Source organism: Acinonyx jubatus, chromosome B1 (genome assembly GCF_027475565.1).
Source record: "Acinonyx jubatus isolate Ajub_Pintada_27869175 chromosome B1, VMU_Ajub_asm_v1.0, whole genome shotgun sequence".
Taxonomy (NCBI): domain Eukaryota; kingdom Metazoa; phylum Chordata; class Mammalia; order Carnivora; family Felidae; genus Acinonyx; species Acinonyx jubatus.
Window position 1 is genome coordinate 141,243,810 of NC_069382.1, and position 21,174 is coordinate 141,264,983.

General features: G+C 36.6%; 1 protein-coding gene across 5 annotated transcripts in view; it reads left to right on the forward strand.

The window, feature by feature from the left end:
* Positions 1–21,174, forward strand: part of G3BP2 (G3BP stress granule assembly factor 2) — a 78,682-nt gene that overhangs the window by 48,211 nt on the left and 9,297 nt on the right. For 3 of the 5 annotated variants that reach the window (XM_053217243.1, XM_027058451.2, XM_053217245.1), the window contains exons 2-7: positions 13,138–13,256; positions 15,427–15,508; positions 16,327–16,500; positions 17,626–17,716; positions 18,631–18,733; positions 19,272–19,452. In XM_053217243.1, coding sequence (XP_053073218.1) covers positions 13,162–13,256; positions 15,427–15,508; positions 16,327–16,500; positions 17,626–17,716; positions 18,631–18,733; positions 19,272–19,452 — 726 coding nt within the window. In that variant the 5' untranslated portion in view covers positions 13,138–13,161. Of the gene's footprint in view, positions 1–13,137; positions 13,257–15,426; positions 15,509–16,326; positions 16,501–17,625; positions 17,717–18,630; positions 18,734–19,271; positions 19,453–20,428; positions 20,528–21,174 lie in introns of all 5 variants that reach the window. The other 2 variants (XM_053217242.1, XM_027058445.2) reach the window with 1 other exon arrangement.

Below are 21,174 nucleotides of genomic sequence, written 5' to 3' on the forward strand. Positions count from 1 at the left end.
TTCATTTAGCTGTTCTTTTTCATTTACCATTTTTTGTTGTTTTTTTGTTTTTGTTTTTGATTTTTGAGGGGAGAGGTACAGAGAGAATCCCAAGAGGACTCTGCTCTCTGCTCTGTCTGATGCCGGGCTTGATCTCACCAATCCATGAGAATCATGACTGGAGCTGAAACCAAGAGTCAGATGCTTAACCGACTGAGCCACCCAGGCAACCCCCCGCCCCCGCCTTTTTTTTAAATTTGTTTTTAGTGTTTATTATTTTTGAGAGAGAGAGACAATGCGAGTGGGGGAGGTGCAGAGACAGCATAATACTTGGTCACTTTCAAGAGTTTCTGAACTTTAAGTTTTGCCTCCTTACTTTTGGGGCCTGAGGACAGGCTGAATCTACAACTACCTTTTATTTATTTCTGCCACTGGTACTTGATCTTGTTTGTGATGCTTTCATTTTATGGTCTGCTACAACAAATTGAAGATTTCTGCTCTAAAGAGGTGTTCATTGTTGGGGTGACTGACTGGCTCAGTCAGTAGAACTTGCCACTCTTTCAATTTTTTTTTTAAGTTTATTTATTTTTGAGAGAGAGAGAGAGAGAGAGAGAGCATGAGTTGGGGAAGGAGAGAGAAATCCCAAGCAGGCTCCCCACTGTCAGCTCAGAGCCTGGTGCAGGGTTCGAACTCATGAACAGTGAGATCATGAGATCGATCATGACCTGAGCCCAATCAAGAGTCGGATGCCTAACTGAGCCACCCAGGCGCCCCTAGAACATGCCACTCTTGATTTTAGGGTTGTGAGTTCCAGCCCCCCGTTGGATGTAGAGATTACTTAAAAATTTTAAAAAAAAATCTTTAAAAAAAAAGATTCATTGCTGTTTTGGTAAAGTCACCTGGAGTTTCAGAAGTTCCAGTTTTAATATGTGATTAAGTGTTGAGAATGGGAATAGTCCATGGCTCAGTGACAAAGGGGTTAGGCCTGACTACTGGGGAAAGGTAGTTCAGTACCCAGTAAAGATTAGCTATGTTCTAGCATAGACATAGCCTTTGGTAGCATAGTTTCTTTCTGGTAAAGAATTGCATCCTGTTACTAGAGATCTTATTACTTTTATAGGAATCAAGATACAGTACATATAACTTTACAGTAGGCTGAAAAAATATTTTTTGTAGGTTAAAAAAATTTTTGTAATTGTCATTTTCTTTGAGTTTCCTGATTATTTTTTAAATAAGATGACATAGCTCAACTTCTTAGCAGTTTTCATTTGCGTTATTTTTTTCTCCAAGCATTGAAATAGCCACCAAATGTGACATGGAATTTCATGTCTGTAATTTGCAGTGAGTGAAATCTCCCCGCCAGAACTTGGGCAGTTACCACTTTTTATAAATTGTGGTAAGGACACTCCGGGCTCCTCAAAGAGTGAAGTTTTGATTGTGTGTTTTGATGTTTATATACTGTGGTGGTTGCTGGCAGGTGTTTGAAGCTAATAGTTATAGTTAGATGTTATGATTATATGTAGATCTATCACCGTATGGATAATGGAGACGTTGCTTTAATAAGAATGGAGATGCCATTTCAGAGATCCCTGAGATTAAAGAGAACTGTTGGAATACAAAATTATTTTGCTTGGGGCCTTTTTTTTTTTTTTTTAAGTTATGTATTTTAAGAGAGAATTGTGAGTGGGGAAAGAGCAGAAAGAAAGGGAGAGAGAATCCCAAGCGGGGCTCCATCCTAGCCCTATAAACCGTGAGATTGAGACCTGAGGCTAAATCAAGAGTCAGACACTTAAAGGACTGAGCCATACAGTGTCTCCCTTGTCTTTTCTATTGTAATCTGCTCTGATAACTATTTTGCTATAGTAGATCTGAAAAATTAATTTCATTTTCTTGTCCAGGTGCATGCATAGCCTTTACATTGTTGAAATCAGGCCTTGTAAGTTTTGAATTGTGTTCAGTGTGTTTTCTTTGGTGGTTTTATTGTCTTTGAAAGTATTTTAATGACTGCACATGAATTGATGTTTTTTATATTATAGTTGGGGTTCAGTTTATTCTATCAGGTAAGCATAGCAAATGTTTTATAAATCACCTTTTGGAAACCTTGATGTTAGAGGGTGCTGCTTAGGATCCTAGGCAGTAAGTTCTTTACTAGTCTTTCAGTATGTAGCTGCTCTATTTTATTTTATTTTATTTTTTAAGTTTTAATGTTTATTTTTGAGAGAGACAGAATGAACGGGGAAGGGGACAGAGAGACACAGAATCCAAAGCGGTCTCCAGCCTCCAAACTTAAAGCACAGAGCCAGACGCAGGGCTTGAACCCATGAATCCCGGGATCATGACCCGAGCCACCCAGGCACCCCTGGTTGCTCAATTTTAATTCCAACATGGTATTAGTCTGTTTCTTCCATCTCCATCTCCATCTCCATCTCCTGAAGCCTATCTTCAATTAGTTGGTGATATTTAAGCACACTTAAACTTCATAAATTGTCACTAATGTACGCATAATGTCAGAGATTGCCTTTTTGTTTTACTAGTAGTGGTAAGTGTATTCACACACTTTTGGCCTTTATTCTAGAGCCGTGTTTTCTTTTTTCTTTCTTTTTTTTCTTAAGCTTATTTTTTTAGTACTCTCTACACCCAGTGTGGGGCTCAAACTTAAGACCCCAAGATTAGGATGTTGCTTGCTCTACTGACTGAGCCAGCAAGGCACCCCTAGAGTCCTATTTTGTAACCAGTAACATGTATCTGTTAGAAAGTTATCAGAAACTAAGTGAAAATTTTAATGTCTTAATTTAATGTCTTACTAGTGGTGTTAAGAATGGGTACGTAGCTTACATTCTTTTTCTTGTAGACCCATAACCCATTTGTATGTTTTTATCATGCTTTTTTCCAAAGATGGGGTTTGTAACATTATTCTACAATTTGGTTATTACTTTTGCAGACGGTCTTTCTTGCCCACATTTATACTTTCCTATCCGCCCCTATTTTACTTTTTTTTTTAAGCTTATTTATTTTTGAGAGAGAGTGGGGAGGGACAGAGAGAGAGGGAGAGACCACCCAGGCATCCCTCTCCTATTTTACTTTAAATCAGTGCATAATTTTGTATTTTATAGCTTTCCATTTAATTGTTTTTTTGTTTTTGAGAGAGAGACAGAGCGTGGGCAGGGCAGGGGCAGAGAGACAGGGAGACGCAGAATCAGAAGCAGCCTCCATCCAGGCTCTGGGCTGTCAGCACAGAGCTCGATGAGGGACTCAAACTCACAAACCATGAGAATGGTCTGGGCTGAAGTCAGATGCTTAACCGAGTGAGCCATTTAGGTGCCTCCATTTACCTCTTGATGGAATTTAGACTGCTTTATTTATTTATTTATTTATTTATTTGTTTGTTTATTTGTTTATTTAGTTTAAAAAGTCTTATTTTGAGAGAAAGAAAAAATGAGAGCGGGGGAGGGGCAGAGAGAGAGGGAGACAGAGAATATCAAACAGGCTCTGCTCTGTCAGTGCAGAGCCAGATGTGAGCTTTGAATTCCTGAACTGCTGCAAGATCATGACCTGAGCTAAAATCCCGATGCTTAACTGACTGAGGCACCCAGGCGCCCCTAGCCTGCTTGATTTTCTTTAGTGGCAATGAACAGCGTTAAATATACATCTTTGTTCAATTGTGTATTTCTTTGTAATGTGTCTTAGAAATGACATTAGTGGTTATATATGTTCATTTTTAATTGATTAAAACTGCAAAATTACATCTCCTAAAGGTTGTAAAAATGTTTATTTTCACTAACACTGTGTAAGAGCCCATTTTCCCCACACCCCTTAACAGTACTGGATATTACCAATCATTTTCATTTTTGTTAATTTTATAGGTGGAAGATACCAACTTTGAATAAATTGCCCTTTTTTTTGAACTGTGGAATGTTCTCAATTTCAGGATATCGTGGTTCCCCTACATTGTGTTGAGGGATTTTCCGTGAAAGTTCGTGAAATAATTGACATACTGAAGCATAATTGTATTGCCAAATTTAAAATTTGAGGAATAATTTACCAACAGTAGAGACTATTCTTCATGTGCAGTTTAATGACTTTAGACAGACATATAGTTATGAAACCACTACCATGGTCAAGATCCAAGATATTCCCTTCACCAGAAGTTATCTCCTGTTTCTTTATAGTCCTTTGTATCTTCAGTCTGATAGGTTTAACCCTGTAGTTTTGCATTTTGCAGAATGTCCTGTCAATAGAATTCTGTAATACTAACTTGTTTAGCTTTCAATAATGGTGTTTTTTTTTAAGTTATGAGAAATCTATTTTTTTCTGGATACAAGTCCTTTATCATTTCAGACTGTGGTTTGTCTTTATTTTCTAAGTGATGATTCTAAATGAGAAGTTTTACATTTTGATGGAGGTCCAATTTGTCAGGTTTTTTTAATAATTCTTTTTGTGTCTTACCTACTTTATTTAACCTAAGGTTACAAAAGTTTTCTTTTTAAAAATAGTATATATTTTTATTTTTTTATTTTATTTTTTTAATTTTTTAACGTTTATTTATTTTTGAGACAGAGTATGAATGGGGGAGGGTCAGATAGAGAGGAAGACACAGAATCTGAAACAGGCTCCAGGCTCTGAGCTGTCAGCACAGAGCCTGATGTGGGGCTTGAACTCACAGACTGCGAGATCATGACCTGAGCCAAAGTCAGACACCTAACTGACTGAGCCACCCAGGTGCCCCAAAAATAGTATATATTTCAAAATGTTTATTATTTTAGAGAGCATGCACGTTTGGGGCAAGTGGAGGGGCAGAGAGGGGGGACAGAGGATCCAAATCAGGCTCTGTGCTGACAGCCGAGAGCCCGATGCAGGGGCTCGAACTCATGATCTGTGAGATCATGACCTGGGCCGAAGTTGGACACTCAACTGACTGAGCCACCCAGGCACCCCTAAAAGTTTTCTTCTAGAAGCCTAAAGTTTTAGGTTTTACGTTTAGGTCTGTGGTCCATCAAGATGATTTTTATATGCAGGTGAGAAAGTATGAGGCAGACTTCCTTTTGTTCATTTATGTTTTTAAAGTTTATTTATATTGAGAGCACACGAGCACATGAAAGGGCAGAGAGAGGGACAGAGAGAGAATCCCAAGTAGGCTCTACACTGTTAGCATGGAGCCCGATAGGGACTCAGTCTCACAAATTGTGAAATCATGACCTGAGCTGAACTCCAACCCTTAACCAACTGAGCCACCAAGTGCCCCCCTTTTGTTTTTAATGTGTGGATGTCAGATTGTCCCTAAATCTTTTTATTGAAAAGATAAAATTACTTTGGTACCTTTGAAAGGACTATATTGTGTGGGTCTCTTAAAGTTCTAAAATTAGAGCCTTAAGTTCTGATTTTAAAGTTTAAAAGTTCTTAAAAGTATTTGTGCCCAAACTGCTATGCTGTATTTGATGACCTTTTAATATCAAAACACTCTAACTTCATTATTACAGGAGTAGCATGCGTTCATGTAGGTGACTGTACACCTGTACATTTACGTATAAATACGCACAGGAGCATAGGTGGTTGGTTAACTTTAAAGATAGCTTAAAATTGCATGCTTAATGATTTTGTTTAATCTATTCGCTGACATTTGTCTATAGTTTTATTCATTAGCTATTGAAATATCTTTGTATTTTAGTAGGTTGCTGCTCTTTTTTTAAGAGGTCTTTAGTATCAGAACAGATGCTTTTAAACAGATACTTTAGTATCAGAACAGATACTTTAATAGTATTATGAGCACAGTTATGGTGGATGCTACAAAGATGTCTCTTGAGCATCTCCTGGAAGCATGACACTGCCAGGCTTATGCTTAGCATTAGCACAGAGGAGTCTTCCAAATACAGGGGAGTGCCTGTACACATGTACACACATTATTAGGATTAAATGCGTTAATAAGAGCTAAAGAAGAGATACATAATACTAAGGGAAAGAAATGGTTAATCCTGCCTGATGGACCTAGCTCAGAAAGCTAGAGGGAGATTGGAATGAGATCTTGAACAGGTTTTTGAAGACTGAAAAGGGGAAAGATTCGGTGGTATGAGGTTTCGAGGAGATAGTCATCCCCTAAAAATTGTTTTCTCTTTTAGCTTTGGCTTAGAATATTCACTTCATTTTCTGCATGTCCAATTTCTTCCTGTTCCAGTTTCCAAGTGGTATATTCTTTGTGGTGGGGCTGTAGCGTTTATCACATAATTGTGTTTAGGACTTCTGTCTCCCACTGGACTGTAAATTTCTTTGGAGCAGCGGATGAAGTCCTTCATGTTCACCATTGTTTTTCCTTGCATAATTTCTGACACATGTAGAGTGGACATTCAATAAACATTGAAAGAATGCGTGTTGTCTCACCTATTCACCCAGCATATGTTGAATGAAGTAAGACAGTGGCCTAAAGAATGAAAATCGCAGATTCAGGGAATGATGGGGAGTGGCATAGTGTTCTTCAAACACAGAATTTGTTACAGAGGCGAGAAATGAGATGGGAGATAAATTTGAAAAGTTGGTCAGGACCATGAATTTCAGGCTGGATTTTTGTGTAATGCCTTATGCTTCAAACTGAATGCAGATGTTTGTATTTAAAGTGTGCTGCACGTGATAAGCTTGGAAGACTTGAAGATGTAAAGAATGTGAATTCAGTGGGAGCAGAAAGGATGAGACAAATTGCAAAAGACTTTTGAGTTGTTAGGATTTCACCGTTTGAAGCTTAAAGAAGGAAAATCATTTAGGACTGAGCATTTGAGCCAAGAAGATGGTGCCATTAACAGAAATAAAGTTTTTTGTGTATCTGGGGAGGGTTGCATATATTGAGTAACCTGTGAAGTCACATGTGGGTATTCAGCAGGGGGTTAAAAATGTAAAATTTGAGTTTATGGTAGAGACCAGCTATCCTTTTAGGTAGATATGAGAGCTAAAGCCCTTAGATTGTGAAACTGCCAGGTTAGAAGACAGAACTTTGAGAACTTCTGCATTTTGATGAGAAGGAAAGTTGCCTTATCATAGAAATCTAAAAGCATTAGGAGTAGGCTATCAACAATGGTAATGCAGATAAGAGGAAGACTGAGGAAGGTCATTGGAGTTTTCAGAATTGTGACTTTCTGGAGAATTATATTTAAGGGAGAGCCCAGATTATAATATTTGAGAGTGGAGGAGAGATGAGGAAGACTAATGCACAGTTAGTAATTTAGGGAACAATATGATTAATAAAAAGTACTTTGAGAATCCAGAGGAAAGACAGTTATAGTCTTTTGAATCAGGAAAGGTTTTCAGGGGGACAATACCTGGGCCCAAATAAATGCATGGGGTTTCAATCATTAAAGATAGGGAGGGATGGAGTGAGTATTGGAGTAGGAATCTTGTTTAGTAGACTTCTAGAATCGTAGTGTTGGAGCAACCTAAATGTTGTTAGACATAGACTGTTTTACTAGATTTCTGCTAAATTGTGCAGAATTGCGTCTCTGAGATAAATACCTACATTGACTGGCTATTTAGGAAGTAGCTCTATTCTGGTTATTCTTGGATTATTTGAACCTAACTCTACCTTCTTGTAATGTCCATTTACTCTTTATCCAGTACTTGTACAAAGTAGAATAGAATTGTCAGCTCATTTTAGACATTATATTGTAGCCTGAGATTGTGTGCTTTAGGGGCAGCTCCATTATACCAGTTAGTGATTTACCCAACCTTTAACCAAAAAGTGAGCAAACAAATCTTAAGTACTTAACTAGAAGCTGAAGTTTTAATCAAGGAAGGAACCAAAAGTTATCAAAATAGCCAAAGGAACCAGTTCCTTTGATTTTTTTTTTTTTAACTTACTTGAATTTGAAGTATATTGTAAGATGAAACCCAATGTGACTTTCTTCTCTTGTGTGTATGTGTTAATTTTCTTTCCTCCACTCCTCTCTCACTGGTATTAAGAGATTCAGAAAAGATAGTGCCAGTTGATACAGAGCAATTTCCCATGAGAGCTGGAGTAGCTATGCTTCAGGAATTAGTCTAGGCAAATGAAGAAGAAACATTTTAAGAAACAAGAATGAATAAAAGGATGTTGATGAAGATACACGGGGATTAAGTGGGGTAAAGTTGGAAAGTAGAATGATCTCTGAAGTAGTTGAGGCTCTGTAAATTATATCTCGGAGGCCACATATAATCATGTTGGTATTTGGATGAATAGATAGGACTGATTATTTTTAATTGACATGGAAAAGTGAATTTATATGTGCATCCCAGTGTGACACAAATCTCCACATTTTCAAATGTTCATAGGAAAAAGTGGGGTTTAATACATAGAATTTTACTTTATCCAAAAAGATGTTAGATGATAATTGCTCTTAATCTTTGAAGGTGCTAGAGGCTAACAACCACATGAAGAAGATTCCCTTTTACAGAAGAATCCTTTAATCTCGGCTATCTTTGTTGAACTGTATCGTCTTGTAGGTTTGACCAGAGATCACATCTCAATTTATAAATTAGAAAATTGAGATCCCAAAAGCTAACTCTTTCATGGTCTTAGATAGTTAAAATCTTTCTTAGTCCCATGTTCAGAGGTTTCTTTTTGATCATTAAAAAAAAAAAAAAAAAAAATGGAAGGACCCTCAAATCCCAGAAATTGCTTACCTATGAGTTGAATACTTTGCTGTGAATAATAAGAATTGCACAGTTGTTCTTGTAATCACATTTATTCTGAATGTGAATTTGGTTCTTTTGTTTTTTCCTCTTGACTAGATTGTGATATACATTGGCTGTGCATGAATTATAAATGCAAACTTAAGGGGTGCCTGGGTGGCTCAGTGGGTTAAATTTCTGACTCTTGATTATCAGCTCAGGTCATGATCTCAGTTTGTGAGATTAACTTTACCACAGCCCAAGGAGCCTGCTTGGGACTCTCTTCCCTCTTCCCTCTTCCCTCTCCCTCCTCCCCGCCTTGCTCACGCATGCACTTGCTCTCTGTTTCTCTCTCTCTGTCTCTCAAAATAAATAAACATTAAAAAAGTATATATAATTTTCACATTAATTTTACTAGATAAGTACTTCACACTTATTCAAAATAAAAATACTGTGTAGCTTTAGCTTTGTTACTTTAAATATATAGCAAATGAGAGTTCTTTTATGCATTAGGGTTTGTTAATCCTTATTGGAAGTTTTAGGTTTTGGAGGAAACTAATGGCACCTGAAATGACAGTATCTGATTCTGCTTTGTGAATTTTTTCTTTTCTCTCTCTCTCTCTCTCTCTCTTTTTTTTTTATGAGTTGGTTTATTTGTAAGTGGTACAGAATTCAAGGGAGAACAAAAGACTGAAGAACAGACTGGCAGGATTCTAGGTTGGGTTTGCTCTGACCTCAGAGTAAGGTAGAAATAGCTGAGTAACAAGAAATAAAGAGATGAGCCCCCACTGTATGTTGTTTCTTTTTTTCTTTTTTTTCCAAAGTTTATTCTTGAATGTACGGAAGGCTCCAACACAACACTTCTTTCTACCTATTGGTGGCAACAGATTTTATGGCAGAGAATGCAGATGTTTTAAACAGCAGTAAGGATCACCATCTCCTGATGGAGACAGAAGAAACTGCTTACTTTTTGCTAGATTTCTCCATTCCTCCTGTGGCCATCCCCCATGGCCTTCACTTCCCCCATGGCCTTCACTTTACCTCTTCTAGCTGCTTCAGGGGCTTCTTCTTGCCACTGCCCTATCCCTAGACCCTGCCACTAGAAGCAGTGAATTAACTTTTTTTCCTTTTTTTGGATTCACTATTTTTGAAAGCAAGTAAGATGCTATTTAAAAATTTAAACAGATTTGTTGTTTACTATTTCAAGACAGTTGTAAAAGGAGAGAGCATTATGTGAAAACTGAATTTGGAGTCACTGGGATTATATAGAGCTACATTTTTTAAAACTTTTTTTAATGTTTATTTTTTAATTTTTTCATTTTTGAGAGAGACACAGCACAAGTGAGGGGTGGGGTGGGCAGAGAGAGAGGGAGACACAGAATCTGAAGCAGGCTCCAGGCTCTGAGCTGTCAGCACAGAACTTGACGCAGGGCTCGAACCCACAAACTGCTAGATCATGACCTGAGCCAAAGTCAGACACTTAACCGACCGAGCCACACAGGAGCTACAGAGCTACAGTCTTCCTATAGGCTCTGCTATGGTTGATAACCTGATTTTTATTTAAAAACATTATCACAGTTGTAATGATTATGGCAGCTTATTTTTGGCTGTAAAATTTTTTGTTTAAAGGAAACCTACATTGAGATTTATTTGTTAAGCAGGAATTTAAACTCATCCCAGGTGCCCTGTAGGTACACATAGATACTGTGAATTTTTTCCAGTACTTTTAAGTGTAGTAGGAAAGGATGTTTAATTATAAATATATATTTAAACAAGTAATATTTAACTTTTTACTTTTTTTCTCTTTTCTGATTCTTAATGTTATAATTTTGACTGTTCTGGGGGCTATAATCATGTAAGTAATTTTTTTTTTTTAAGTTTCATGTATTTTGAGAGAGAGAAGGGGAGGGGAAAGGAGGGAAGGGCAGAGAGAGAGAGGGAGCGAGAGAATCTCAAGCAGTCTCCACACTCATCGCAGAGCCCTACTGGGAGTTCAATCTCAAGACTGCAATATCATGACCTGAACTGGTTCAAGAGTCAAATGCTCAACTGACTGAGCCACCCAGGCACCTTGTAAGGCATTTACTTTAAGTGATTGTATTTCTGGGCACCTGGGTGTTTCAGTCAGTTAAGTGTTCAACCTTGGCTCAACCCAGGTCACCATCTAATGGTTTGTGAGTTTGAGTCCTACCTTGGGCTCTGTGCTCTCAGCGCAGAGCCTGCTTCAGCTCCTCTGTCTCCCTTTCTCTCTCCCTCTCTCTCTTTCTCTCTGTCAGAAATAAACATGAAAAAAGTAAATGCTTGTGTTTCTATTTTTATTTTCTATTTGTTTTCTTTTTAATTTTTTAAGCCCCCTCCCTGTCAGCACAAACCCTCCCTCCCTTGTCTTGATTGTGTTTGTTTTTCTTGATTTGGCCTTTGAGATTTGAGCTTAACAGTACTTTATCATAGTGCCTAACCATTCTGTTCCCTATGTCCTTGTTTATATTCCACGACAGATTATAAACTTTACATTATTACGTTAATTTCAGGTGTATGATACACTGATTCAGTGCTTCTATACATCACCCTGTACCTGTCCCCCCACCCCTTTCCCATCTGGTAGTCATCAGTTCTCTATAATTAAGAGTCTGTTTGTTTGTTTTCTTTCCCCTTCCTCCCCGCCCCTCATTTATTTATTTATTTACTTATTAAAGTAGGCTCCATGTCTGATGTGCGGCTCAAACTCATAACCCTGAGATCAAGAGTCTCCAGCTCTACCAACCGGCACTCCCAAGAGTCTGTTTCTTGATTTGTCTCTCTTATTTTTTTCCCTTTGCTTCTTTGTTTTGTTTCATAAATTTCACGATTGTAAACTTTTTTTTTCATTTTAAAAATTTTTATTTATTTTTTTAATTTACATCCAAATTAGTTAGCATATAGTGCAACAGTGATTTCAGGAGTAGATTCCTTAGTGCCCCTTACCCATTTAGCCCATCGCCCCTCCAGCAACCCTCTGTTTGTTCTCCATATTTAAGAGTCTCGTATGTTTTGTCCCCTTCCCTGTTCTTATATTATTTTTGCTCCCCTTCCCCTTCCCCTTCCCCTTCCCCTTCCCCTTCCCACATAGTTCCAAATGGCAAGATTTCATTCTTTTTGATTGCCACGTAATTCTCCATTGTATATATATACACCACATCTTTATCCATTCATCCATCGATGGACATTTGGGCTCTTTCCATACTTAGGCTATTGTTGATAGTGCTGCTGTAAACATTGGGGTGCATGTGCCCCTTCAAAACAGCACACCTGTATCCCATGGATAAATTCCTAGTAGTGCAGTTGCTGGGTCGTAGGGTAGTTCTATTTTTTAATTTTTTGAGGAACCTCCATACTGTCTTCCAGAGTGGCTGCACCAGTTTGCATTCCCACCAGCAATGCAAAAGAGACCCTCTTTCTCCAAATCCTCACCAACATCTGTTGTTGCCTGAGTTGTTAATGTTAGCTGTTCTGAGGGGTGTGAGGTGGTATCTCATTGTGGTTTTGGTTTGTATTTCCCTGATGATGAGTGATGTTGAGCATTTTTCTGTGTTTTGGTTGGCCATCTGGATGTCTTTCTCGGAGAAGTGTCTATTCATGTCTTTTTCCTGTTTCTGGATTATTTGGTTTTTGGGTAGATTATAAACTTCTTTAGCCCTATCTGAATCTTGTTCATCAGGTATCCCCTTTATTAATAGTACCTGGCAATGTAGTAAATGCTTACTTAGTTAATGGAAAGAAATAACTGGACATAGGCCAAATGTAAAACATATTATTGTCTGCTGATTTTTAAAAAAAATTTTAAATATATTTATTTATTTTTGGGAGAGCATTAGTGGGATAGGGGTGGGGGAGGGACAGGACAGAGGATCCAAAGTGGGCTCTGCACTGACAGGCTGACAGTAGGAGGCCCGATCTGGGGTTCAAACTCCCGAATTGGAGATCATGACCTGAGCCAAAGTTGGACAGCCCAACCGACTGAGCCACCCAGGTGCCCCAGGTTATTGCTTATTTTTTATGGTAATCATTATCATTTTGAAGGCAGTGAAATAATTCCAAGGAGAGAGAATACAAAGAAGATACAAGTCTATAGTTTCCCATGATAAGTGTAATCTCCTGATCCTAACTGGTGCCTTTGTCTGATTTTTAAAAATAAACCATTGGAATCCAAGGATATAGATTATAGTCCCCAAAAGGAGAAAGGTACTGTGGACAGAAAGACTTGGTTATGGTGTTCATTGTGTGAGGCAGCATAGTACTCTCTTGGGAATAAGAGAAAGAACTGTGTGACACTCCCCACCCCCACCCTCCCTGGAGGAATAGAGATGAAGGAACTGTGAATGTTGGAATTTACCAGTAGTTGTTGGGAAGTTATGATTTTGTTGTTATAAATTGCTTTTAAACAAATGCATTAATTTTCTTTATTCCTATTTGTATGGCTAAGAAAATTTCCTTCCTGAAAGTTTATGAACATGACTTTTTAATAGTTAATCATTTTTGTGTTTGCTCCCTTAGCATTTGACATTGTGCAGCAAAGAAATGGTTATGGAGAAGCCCAGTCCGCTGCTTGTAGGGCGGGAGTTTGTGAGGCAATATTATACTTTGCTGAATAAAGCTCCAGAATATTTACACAGGTAAATTCTGAATGGATTATTTGGTATTTTTATTTAGATTATTTTCTTGAGTAGAACTACATATATTTCATCTTTCCTGTCTCATGTTCTGATTGTTTCTTTGCAAACCATATCCAATATTTCAACTGCCTGATGGCTAAAACCGATTTTTTTAAAAATGAAATCTGCAGTAAGAAAAATGCTTCACATCATACACACATACACAATTATATTCTTGAGTATTTTGTATAAAATACAACATTTATATAATTTGTATAAAATGTACATGTGTATAATGTGGAGTGTTTTTCTTGGGCTTGACCAACTGATGGATTCTAATCTGCAGTTTGAAATTATGGATGTAAGTTGTCTTTTTAAGTTTCTTATAGCAGTGTTAGAAAATGAATCATTTAAGTGACTGCTGAAAATTTCTTCTGATCTGCAAAATACTGTTCCTTGGTAAAACAACAACAGTAGCCTTGTTTACTATTTTGGCAAGAGTTGGACATCTGTAAGCTTATTTTTTCTAGAATTTTTCTAAAATTTGAAATGAAATTGATTTATATTGTAAGTAGTATTTATAATTTTTGTTCTTCCTGTGTATTTTAGCAGGTGGATTAGGCTTTGCAAGTATTTGTTGTACCAGCCACATGAGTTAAAGGATAAATCATTGCCACTTCATGTGGGAAAAGCTATTAAAAGGACTTGGATTCTTTTAGCTAGGTCCTCTTCTAAGGACATTCTAAAGTTAGATTTTGAAATATGCCTTGCATTATTCAAGACCTGTTTCTATAACTAATGTCCTTCCTCAAAAAAAAAAATCCAAAAATAAATACCTGTACATTTTTCTAATTATAGAAATAAAAGACATTTTTGTTGACAGTGTGTATAAAGGAGTTTAGAGTGGGGAGGGGAGAATGGATTTAATAGGGCCTTTCCTTGTCTGAAATTTAGTGTTTATATAACGTAGATATTAAACAGGGAACTTTTTTTGTAGCGACATTAAGGCTCTCTATCATTTCAAATAAAAGTATAATTTTTTACTTTTTAACAGACTTTGGTGAGTATCCTTACACGTGTATCTTTGTGCACCTTTCTAGTTACTAAGATAAGTTCCTACACGTAGAATTGTTAAATCAAAGGTATGATCATTTCTAAGACATTTCTTACATACACTCTACAGCCAGACTGTGCTCCAGAAAAATGATAGAAGTTCACATTGGCAAGAAAGTTTGCCAGAAGTTACATGTTTGCAGGAAAATAGTGTAAACTTAAAAATACAGATAGTAGTTAAAAGCATAGACTATAGAGCGGGACTGGGACTGTCTGGGTTCATTTCATGTCTTAGCTACTACCCCACTTGTGTAGTCTTCGGAGAGTTAATTTAACCTCTTGTGAACCTCAGTTTGCTCATTTACAAAAGAGCACTTATTTCATGAGGTTGTGAGGGCAATCAGAGAACTTTGTTTGGCATAGAGGAAGTCTTACATGTTTCATTAACAATAGGAGCTGAGTTCTCTTTATGAAAGAATTAACATTGTGTGTTTGATAATCTTAATTTAGAAGGATATTCTAATTGCTTTAGGTAATGCCATAGAAACACTAGTTTATCGTACTTAAGAGCAGTATAAAATATTAATGATATAATAGATAATGAAATGTAAATTTTCTTATTTGGTCTCTGAATTGTTTGAATTATTATAACTCTAACTAAACTGTTTTAATCTAAGCCTTTGGAATTAGTAATCATTTGGAACTTTGAGTAGAATGTTAAACAGCATCTGATTCCCAAACAAATCTAGATAACTGAGTTACTGTATTTGAAGGGAAAACTGGGTCACTTATTTACTACAGCATCAGTATTTAGAATGTATTTTGAATATCTCATTCTTTCATTTAAGAAGATTGGATAGGAATTAGATGAGAATAGCAAATGATTGCATGTATATTCAGAGTGCCAGGAACACTAAAAATTCTGTCATTAATCACTTAATCCTTACAACAGCCTTATGGAGTAGTTAACTGTTGTTTTTGATGACCAAGGAAACTGAACTTAAGGACCGTAAGTAACTTCATCAAGATTATACAACTAATGAGGGATGGAGCCAGACATACAAGCTATGTCTCTTTTATACCAGAACTTTGCTGCCTCTTAGATTTGAATGCTAATCAATTATCACTGGCCTTATAGGTTTTATGGAAGGAATTCTTCCTATGTTCATGGTGGAGTAGATGCTAGTGGAAAGCCCCAGGAAGCTGTTTATGGCCAAAATGTAAGTATCAATTTCATACACATTTTAGATTTTTTGTGCCCATGGATGTCTTCTTGAAAGTGATCATTAGTTGTAACTAGAATGTATGTTACAATAGTTTTTAAATGTGCTTTCAGTTCTTATAAATATCCATTTTGTTTGAAACAAGATAGTACACTGGGTTGGGTACCAAGGAGAAGATAGGTTATTATCTATCCTTGATGTATTTTATACATGAAACAGTTGAGAACAATGTATTAAGTTTATAAAAATATGGGCTTTCTATTACAGGGATGCACAGAACCAAATGTACCTTATGACCTGGTAGATGATGTGGGACTTTAGCTAGACTCTGAATTACATACAGAATTTGGCCTTACCAGACAACAGGAAATTGAAAGTAGAAGAAATGGCACCAGAAAACACACACTAAAGTAAAACCAGTTTTGAAGTCAAGGAATAGTTAACATAGTTTGTGTGCATGACTAAAGACTTAATACAGAACAGTGGGAGACAGCTATATAAAACTTGTAATATTGCTTAATAGGAGGCAGCCATAAGGATCTCTTCTAGAGAGCTGTGACATGTTGAAAATGGTGGTTTAGGAGCATCAGTCTGGCAGTAATGCGTGTCACGGTGGAATGGATTCAAATGAGGCAGAAGGATTAAGTAGTTAATATTCTAGAGTTCTGAGGAAATCAGTGAATGTCTGCAGTATTAAGTATGAGGCAGAAAGATTAAGTAGTTAATATTCTAGAGTTGTGAGGAAATCAGTGAAAGTCTGTGGTATTAAGTAATGCAGTATCATAAGAGTTTGTATGTCTTTTCTCCTATTAAAGGATATACACCACAAAGTATTATCTCTGAACTTCAGTGAATGTCATACTAAAATTCGTCATGTGGATGCTCATGCAACTTTGAGTGATGGAGTAGTTGTCCAGGTCATGGGTTTGCTATCTAACAGTGGACAGCCAGAGCGGAAGTTTATGCAGACCTTTGTTCTGGCTCCTGAAGTAAGTTTTCATTTCACTTAATTTTCATTTGTATGATTTTGATTGTTATTAGTTGCTTGAAGTGTTCCGAGTTTCTTCTTACAGATTTAGATAGGCATGTAGCTAAATTGGAGAGCTTGGTATTGGACCCATTGATAAACATGGGCAATGCCAGGGTTAGGGGCACCAACCTTTCGTGCAGCTGAAAATCGACACATAACTTTTGACTTTTCAAAAACTCTACTAATAGCCTGTCATTGACCAGAGGCCTTACTGATAGTATAAACAGTTGATTAACATATATTTTGTATGTTATATGTATTCTATACTGTAGTCGTATAATAAAGTATGCTAGAGAAAAGAAAATGGTATTACATGAGAGAAAATACATTTACAGTACATTACTGTGTTTATCAAAAAGTCATGTGTAAGTTGGAGTGCAGTTCAAACTTGTGTTGTTTAGGGTTAGCTATAATTTGAGCTTTGTGGGTGTGTATACACTTTGCTATTTATTTTTTGATTGTTTTCACTTTGCCTATTTAGAAGTAAAAGTCATGCTGACGCAAATGTATAAATAGATTACTAAGATTATATACATAATACAAAAAAGTATCTTGTTTTAAGAAGTTACGTTAAAACGGAAAAGTTTCATTTGTTAATTAGTCCTAGTTCTCTTCTATTGAGTAGCCATTTCTTGAGTTCCAGTATTTCAATGGTCTTTTATAAGTGTACTTTATATTAATACAGCATGTTCAATTTTGGAAAATCACATTGAGTCTATATTATATTTCTATAGTTTTTTTTTTAAATTATGTAGTGTTAAAATAGATAACGCATGTGCCACGTAATTTTTATTTAATTTTTTTTTTAATGTTTTTTCACTTTTTGAGAGACAGAGACAGAGTGTGAGCAGGGCAGGGGGCAGAGAGAGAGGGAGACACAGAATTGGAAGCAGGCTCCAGGCTCTGAGCTGTCAACACACAGCCTGATGCGGGGCTCGAACTCACGAACTGTGAGATCGTGACCTGAGCTGAAGTTGGACGCTTAACTGACTGAGCCACCCAGGCGCCCCTGCAATTTGTTCTTTTTATGCAGTGCCAAATATATTGGTATTTAATGGAATATTTGAATTTTGTTTTCCTGTAGGGATCTGTTCCAAATAAGTTTTATGTTCACAATGATATGTTTCGTTATGAAGATGAAGTATTTGGTGATTCTGAACCAGAGCTCGATGAAGGTGAGGTCACTTTCAAGATAGAAAGATTCTATCAGTGCTCTTTAAGGACATGAAAAGTGCAGAACTTACAGAAGTTTGCCTCTATTGTAACTGAGTCAAAACCCCCCTTTCTCCTTTTTGTTAAAAAGAAATAGATGTTCATTATATAAAAATGAGACATAGAAAGTGAAAAAAATTTCAGTCTTATTCTCTATAAACAAGAGTTTGGTGCCTGTTACAGAATTTTGCTGGATCCTATCCTTAGCAATACTTTTTTTTATAAAAATGCAGTTACGATGGTTCAAAGGTTGCTTTTTTCCACTTAGTGTGTCTTTGTTGGCTGTCAGTTTTTTGGCTATCCCAATTCTTTTTTTGATCCTTCATTTATATGTATCGGTTTGTTTCCTTTTCTTATTATTGTACTATTGATTAGCTGTGACAAAGGAAACAAACAGTTAAGGTTTAAATGTCATTTATTTCTACCTTTCGTTTTCTTACTAATCTTTTAAAATTAATTTTATTTTTTTAATGTTTATTTATTTTGAGAGAGAGTAAGCATGGGGGGGTGCGGCAGAGAGAGAGGGAGAGAGAGAATCCCAAGTAGGCTTCACACTGTCATCGCAGAGCCCAATGCAGAGCTAGATCTCAGAAGCTGTGAGATCACTACCTGAGCTGAAATCAAGAGTCAGACACTTAACTGATTGAGCCACCCAGGTGCCTGCCCCTAGATCTTTTTTTAAAATAGAATGTATACCAAATTTCATCTTGCTTGCTTTTCGGTTTTTAAGAGAACAGGGAATACTGCAATTGAATGCCTTAGTAAGGAATAGGCCAATTTTTGAAACCATTGTATCACTTCCTTAAACACTAAAAATATGTATATAAAATTGTTTGTTGAGCCTCTTAAAAAAGAGATGTGTATTATATATTGTCAGAATCAGAAGATGAGGTAGAAGAGGAACAAGAAGAAAGGCAACCATCCCCAGAACCTGTGCAAGAAAATGCTGATAGTGGTTACTATGAAGCTCATCCTGTGGCGTAAGAATAGTGTTTGCATGGCCAAATTTGGTCTAAATTATGATGTAGTTGTAATGTGGTTTTTGTTCTAGACTTAACTGTTAGAAGTAAATTCTTGATAAAGCTAGTACCATATATATATAGTATATAGTGTGTGTATATATATATGCAAGAAGTTTGGAAAAGTTGTTTTATTTATATAGAAAATTGAACATGGTTTTGCCCAAAGCAGTGATTACTTACTGATGATGTAGAATACTTGGGACAACACAGAGAGCATTTTATTTTTATAAATATGGGGTTTATTTATAGTTAGTATTGAAGTAAACATTTTTAGTAATTAAGTATTCCCATTTGAAAATAGCAGGATCAAAGAAATGCTGTGCAAGACTGTCATTCTCTTCTGCCTTCCCTTCCACCTTCTAGTTCTTACTGGATTTTTGCTTCAAAACAGTTTATTACTAGTTATGCACATTAGATTAGAGAAATACTACATCTTATTTTAATCAAACTGATTGTTTCCTTCATACTGAAAAATGAATAAACTATTTGATTATAGTAATGGCATAGAGGAACCTTTGGAAGAGTCCTCTCATGAACCTGAACCTGAGCCAGAATCGGAAACAAAGACTGAAGAACTAAAGCCACAAGTGGAGGAGAAGAACTTAGAAGAATTAGAGGAGAAGTCTACTTCTCCTCCTCCTGCTGAACCTGTTTCTCTGCCACAGGAACCACCAAAGGTTAGATCAAAGAAGCTCTTTAGGCCTGTGACATCACACTTTTATATTTGGTAACATTAATGGAGCATGACCTTTGTTCTATTATGTTAAATTGTTTAATATAGTAAACCATGCTTTTTTTTATGTATATGAAAGCTGTGGGGTTTTTTGTAATCCTGAGGAAATTTCTTTGTATTCCACCCCCCCTCAAAATATCCCCAAGAGCGAAACTTACAATTAATCCTTGTCTGTGTGCAGTGTTTAGTCTCTTACATGAGATTATTTGAGTCCATGTATATAACTGAGAGTTGCTCTTCATTCTGTAGAAATCCTCTATGCACGAATGCAACTGGAGTCATGCAATTTCCCAACTTAAACAAGTTGGCCTATTAAAAGAAGAGGTACCTGTTATTTCCGGTTTAAATGGGAGCAATTTCCTTACACCACCAATTAAATGATCTTGGAAAGATGAGTGACACCCATAGTGTATCATTTAAGCCTACCTAAAACATCTTTTATCTTTCTGTAAAGTAGAAGGTTAAAGTATATTTGGGTAGTGAGAGGAGGAGATTCCTTGTTCAATTTGTGAATGTCTGTTAAAGTTTCCAGTGAGTACTCTCTTCTTTCCTATCCTTCCCCTCAACACCATCACACCTTATCTTCCCCCAAAAGGGGAAGGAATTGGTTCTATTAGGTTCTTATTTTTCTAGTATGTGTAGTTAGTGGTTTTGTTTGCCATTGCTCATCTCCTTAGAGCATATAGGAACGTGCTTGTGGATTTATGTAGTAGTTCAGACAAAACAGATAATCTTGCATAATGAGATTTTGAAAGCTGGCACATAGACTGGCATGTGTGTGTGTGCCTTTCTTTTGAGGAGTCCTCCGATATAGAACAATAGTTTAGAAATGAAAAGAAAGTATATATTTGGAAGTTTCCCTATAGGAATGTTGGTGGTTTTCCATGATTAGTAGTCTAGGTTTGTTGCATTTCCTGCAGGCTTTCTCCTGGGCTTCAGTGACCAGTAAAAACCTGCCTCCTAGTGGTACTGTTTCTTCCTCTGGAATTCCACCCCATGTTAAAGCACCAGTCTCACAGGTAACCGATCTGTGAACACATTGGATTGTATCCTTGTTACATTGCCAATTGCTTATCTCTTTTATACTTCTTTAAATGAGTCGATCAGAAATTATGGATTAAATATACAAAAATACTGTATTAAATGTCAGTGCACCCACTTTAAATAAATGCCAGATCTCCATTCATCATCTGCATAGGTAGTATCTGGGGTTTGGGTGTGAAATACACACTAAGTTGGTTTTACCAATATAGATAGATAGATAGATAGATAGATAGATAGACAGACAGACAGACAGACAGACAGAGTCATTTAAAAGGCTTCTTAAAATAACAAAAATGTTCCTTTTAAAGTTTTAAATCTTATTTAGTGAAAATGTTTTAGGGAAGAAATCTGGAAAGGCACAAAGTAGTATGGCATTACAAAAAAAAATCACTGTTTTAAAAAAATAGAAAACTTTAAAAACTACGCTGCCTAAACTCTCAGTCTGTAAGTGGTTCACTCCATTTAATTGAAGCCTGTACCAACTTATGACTGTAGTGTTCACTTAACTGATCATTCCAGTATTCTGCTTTTCATCTGTTTGTCATCTTACCCATTTCAGAGCTTTCAGAACACTGAAAATAAGACACTGGCTACCTGGTGTGTTTTTAGGTATAGTTTAAAC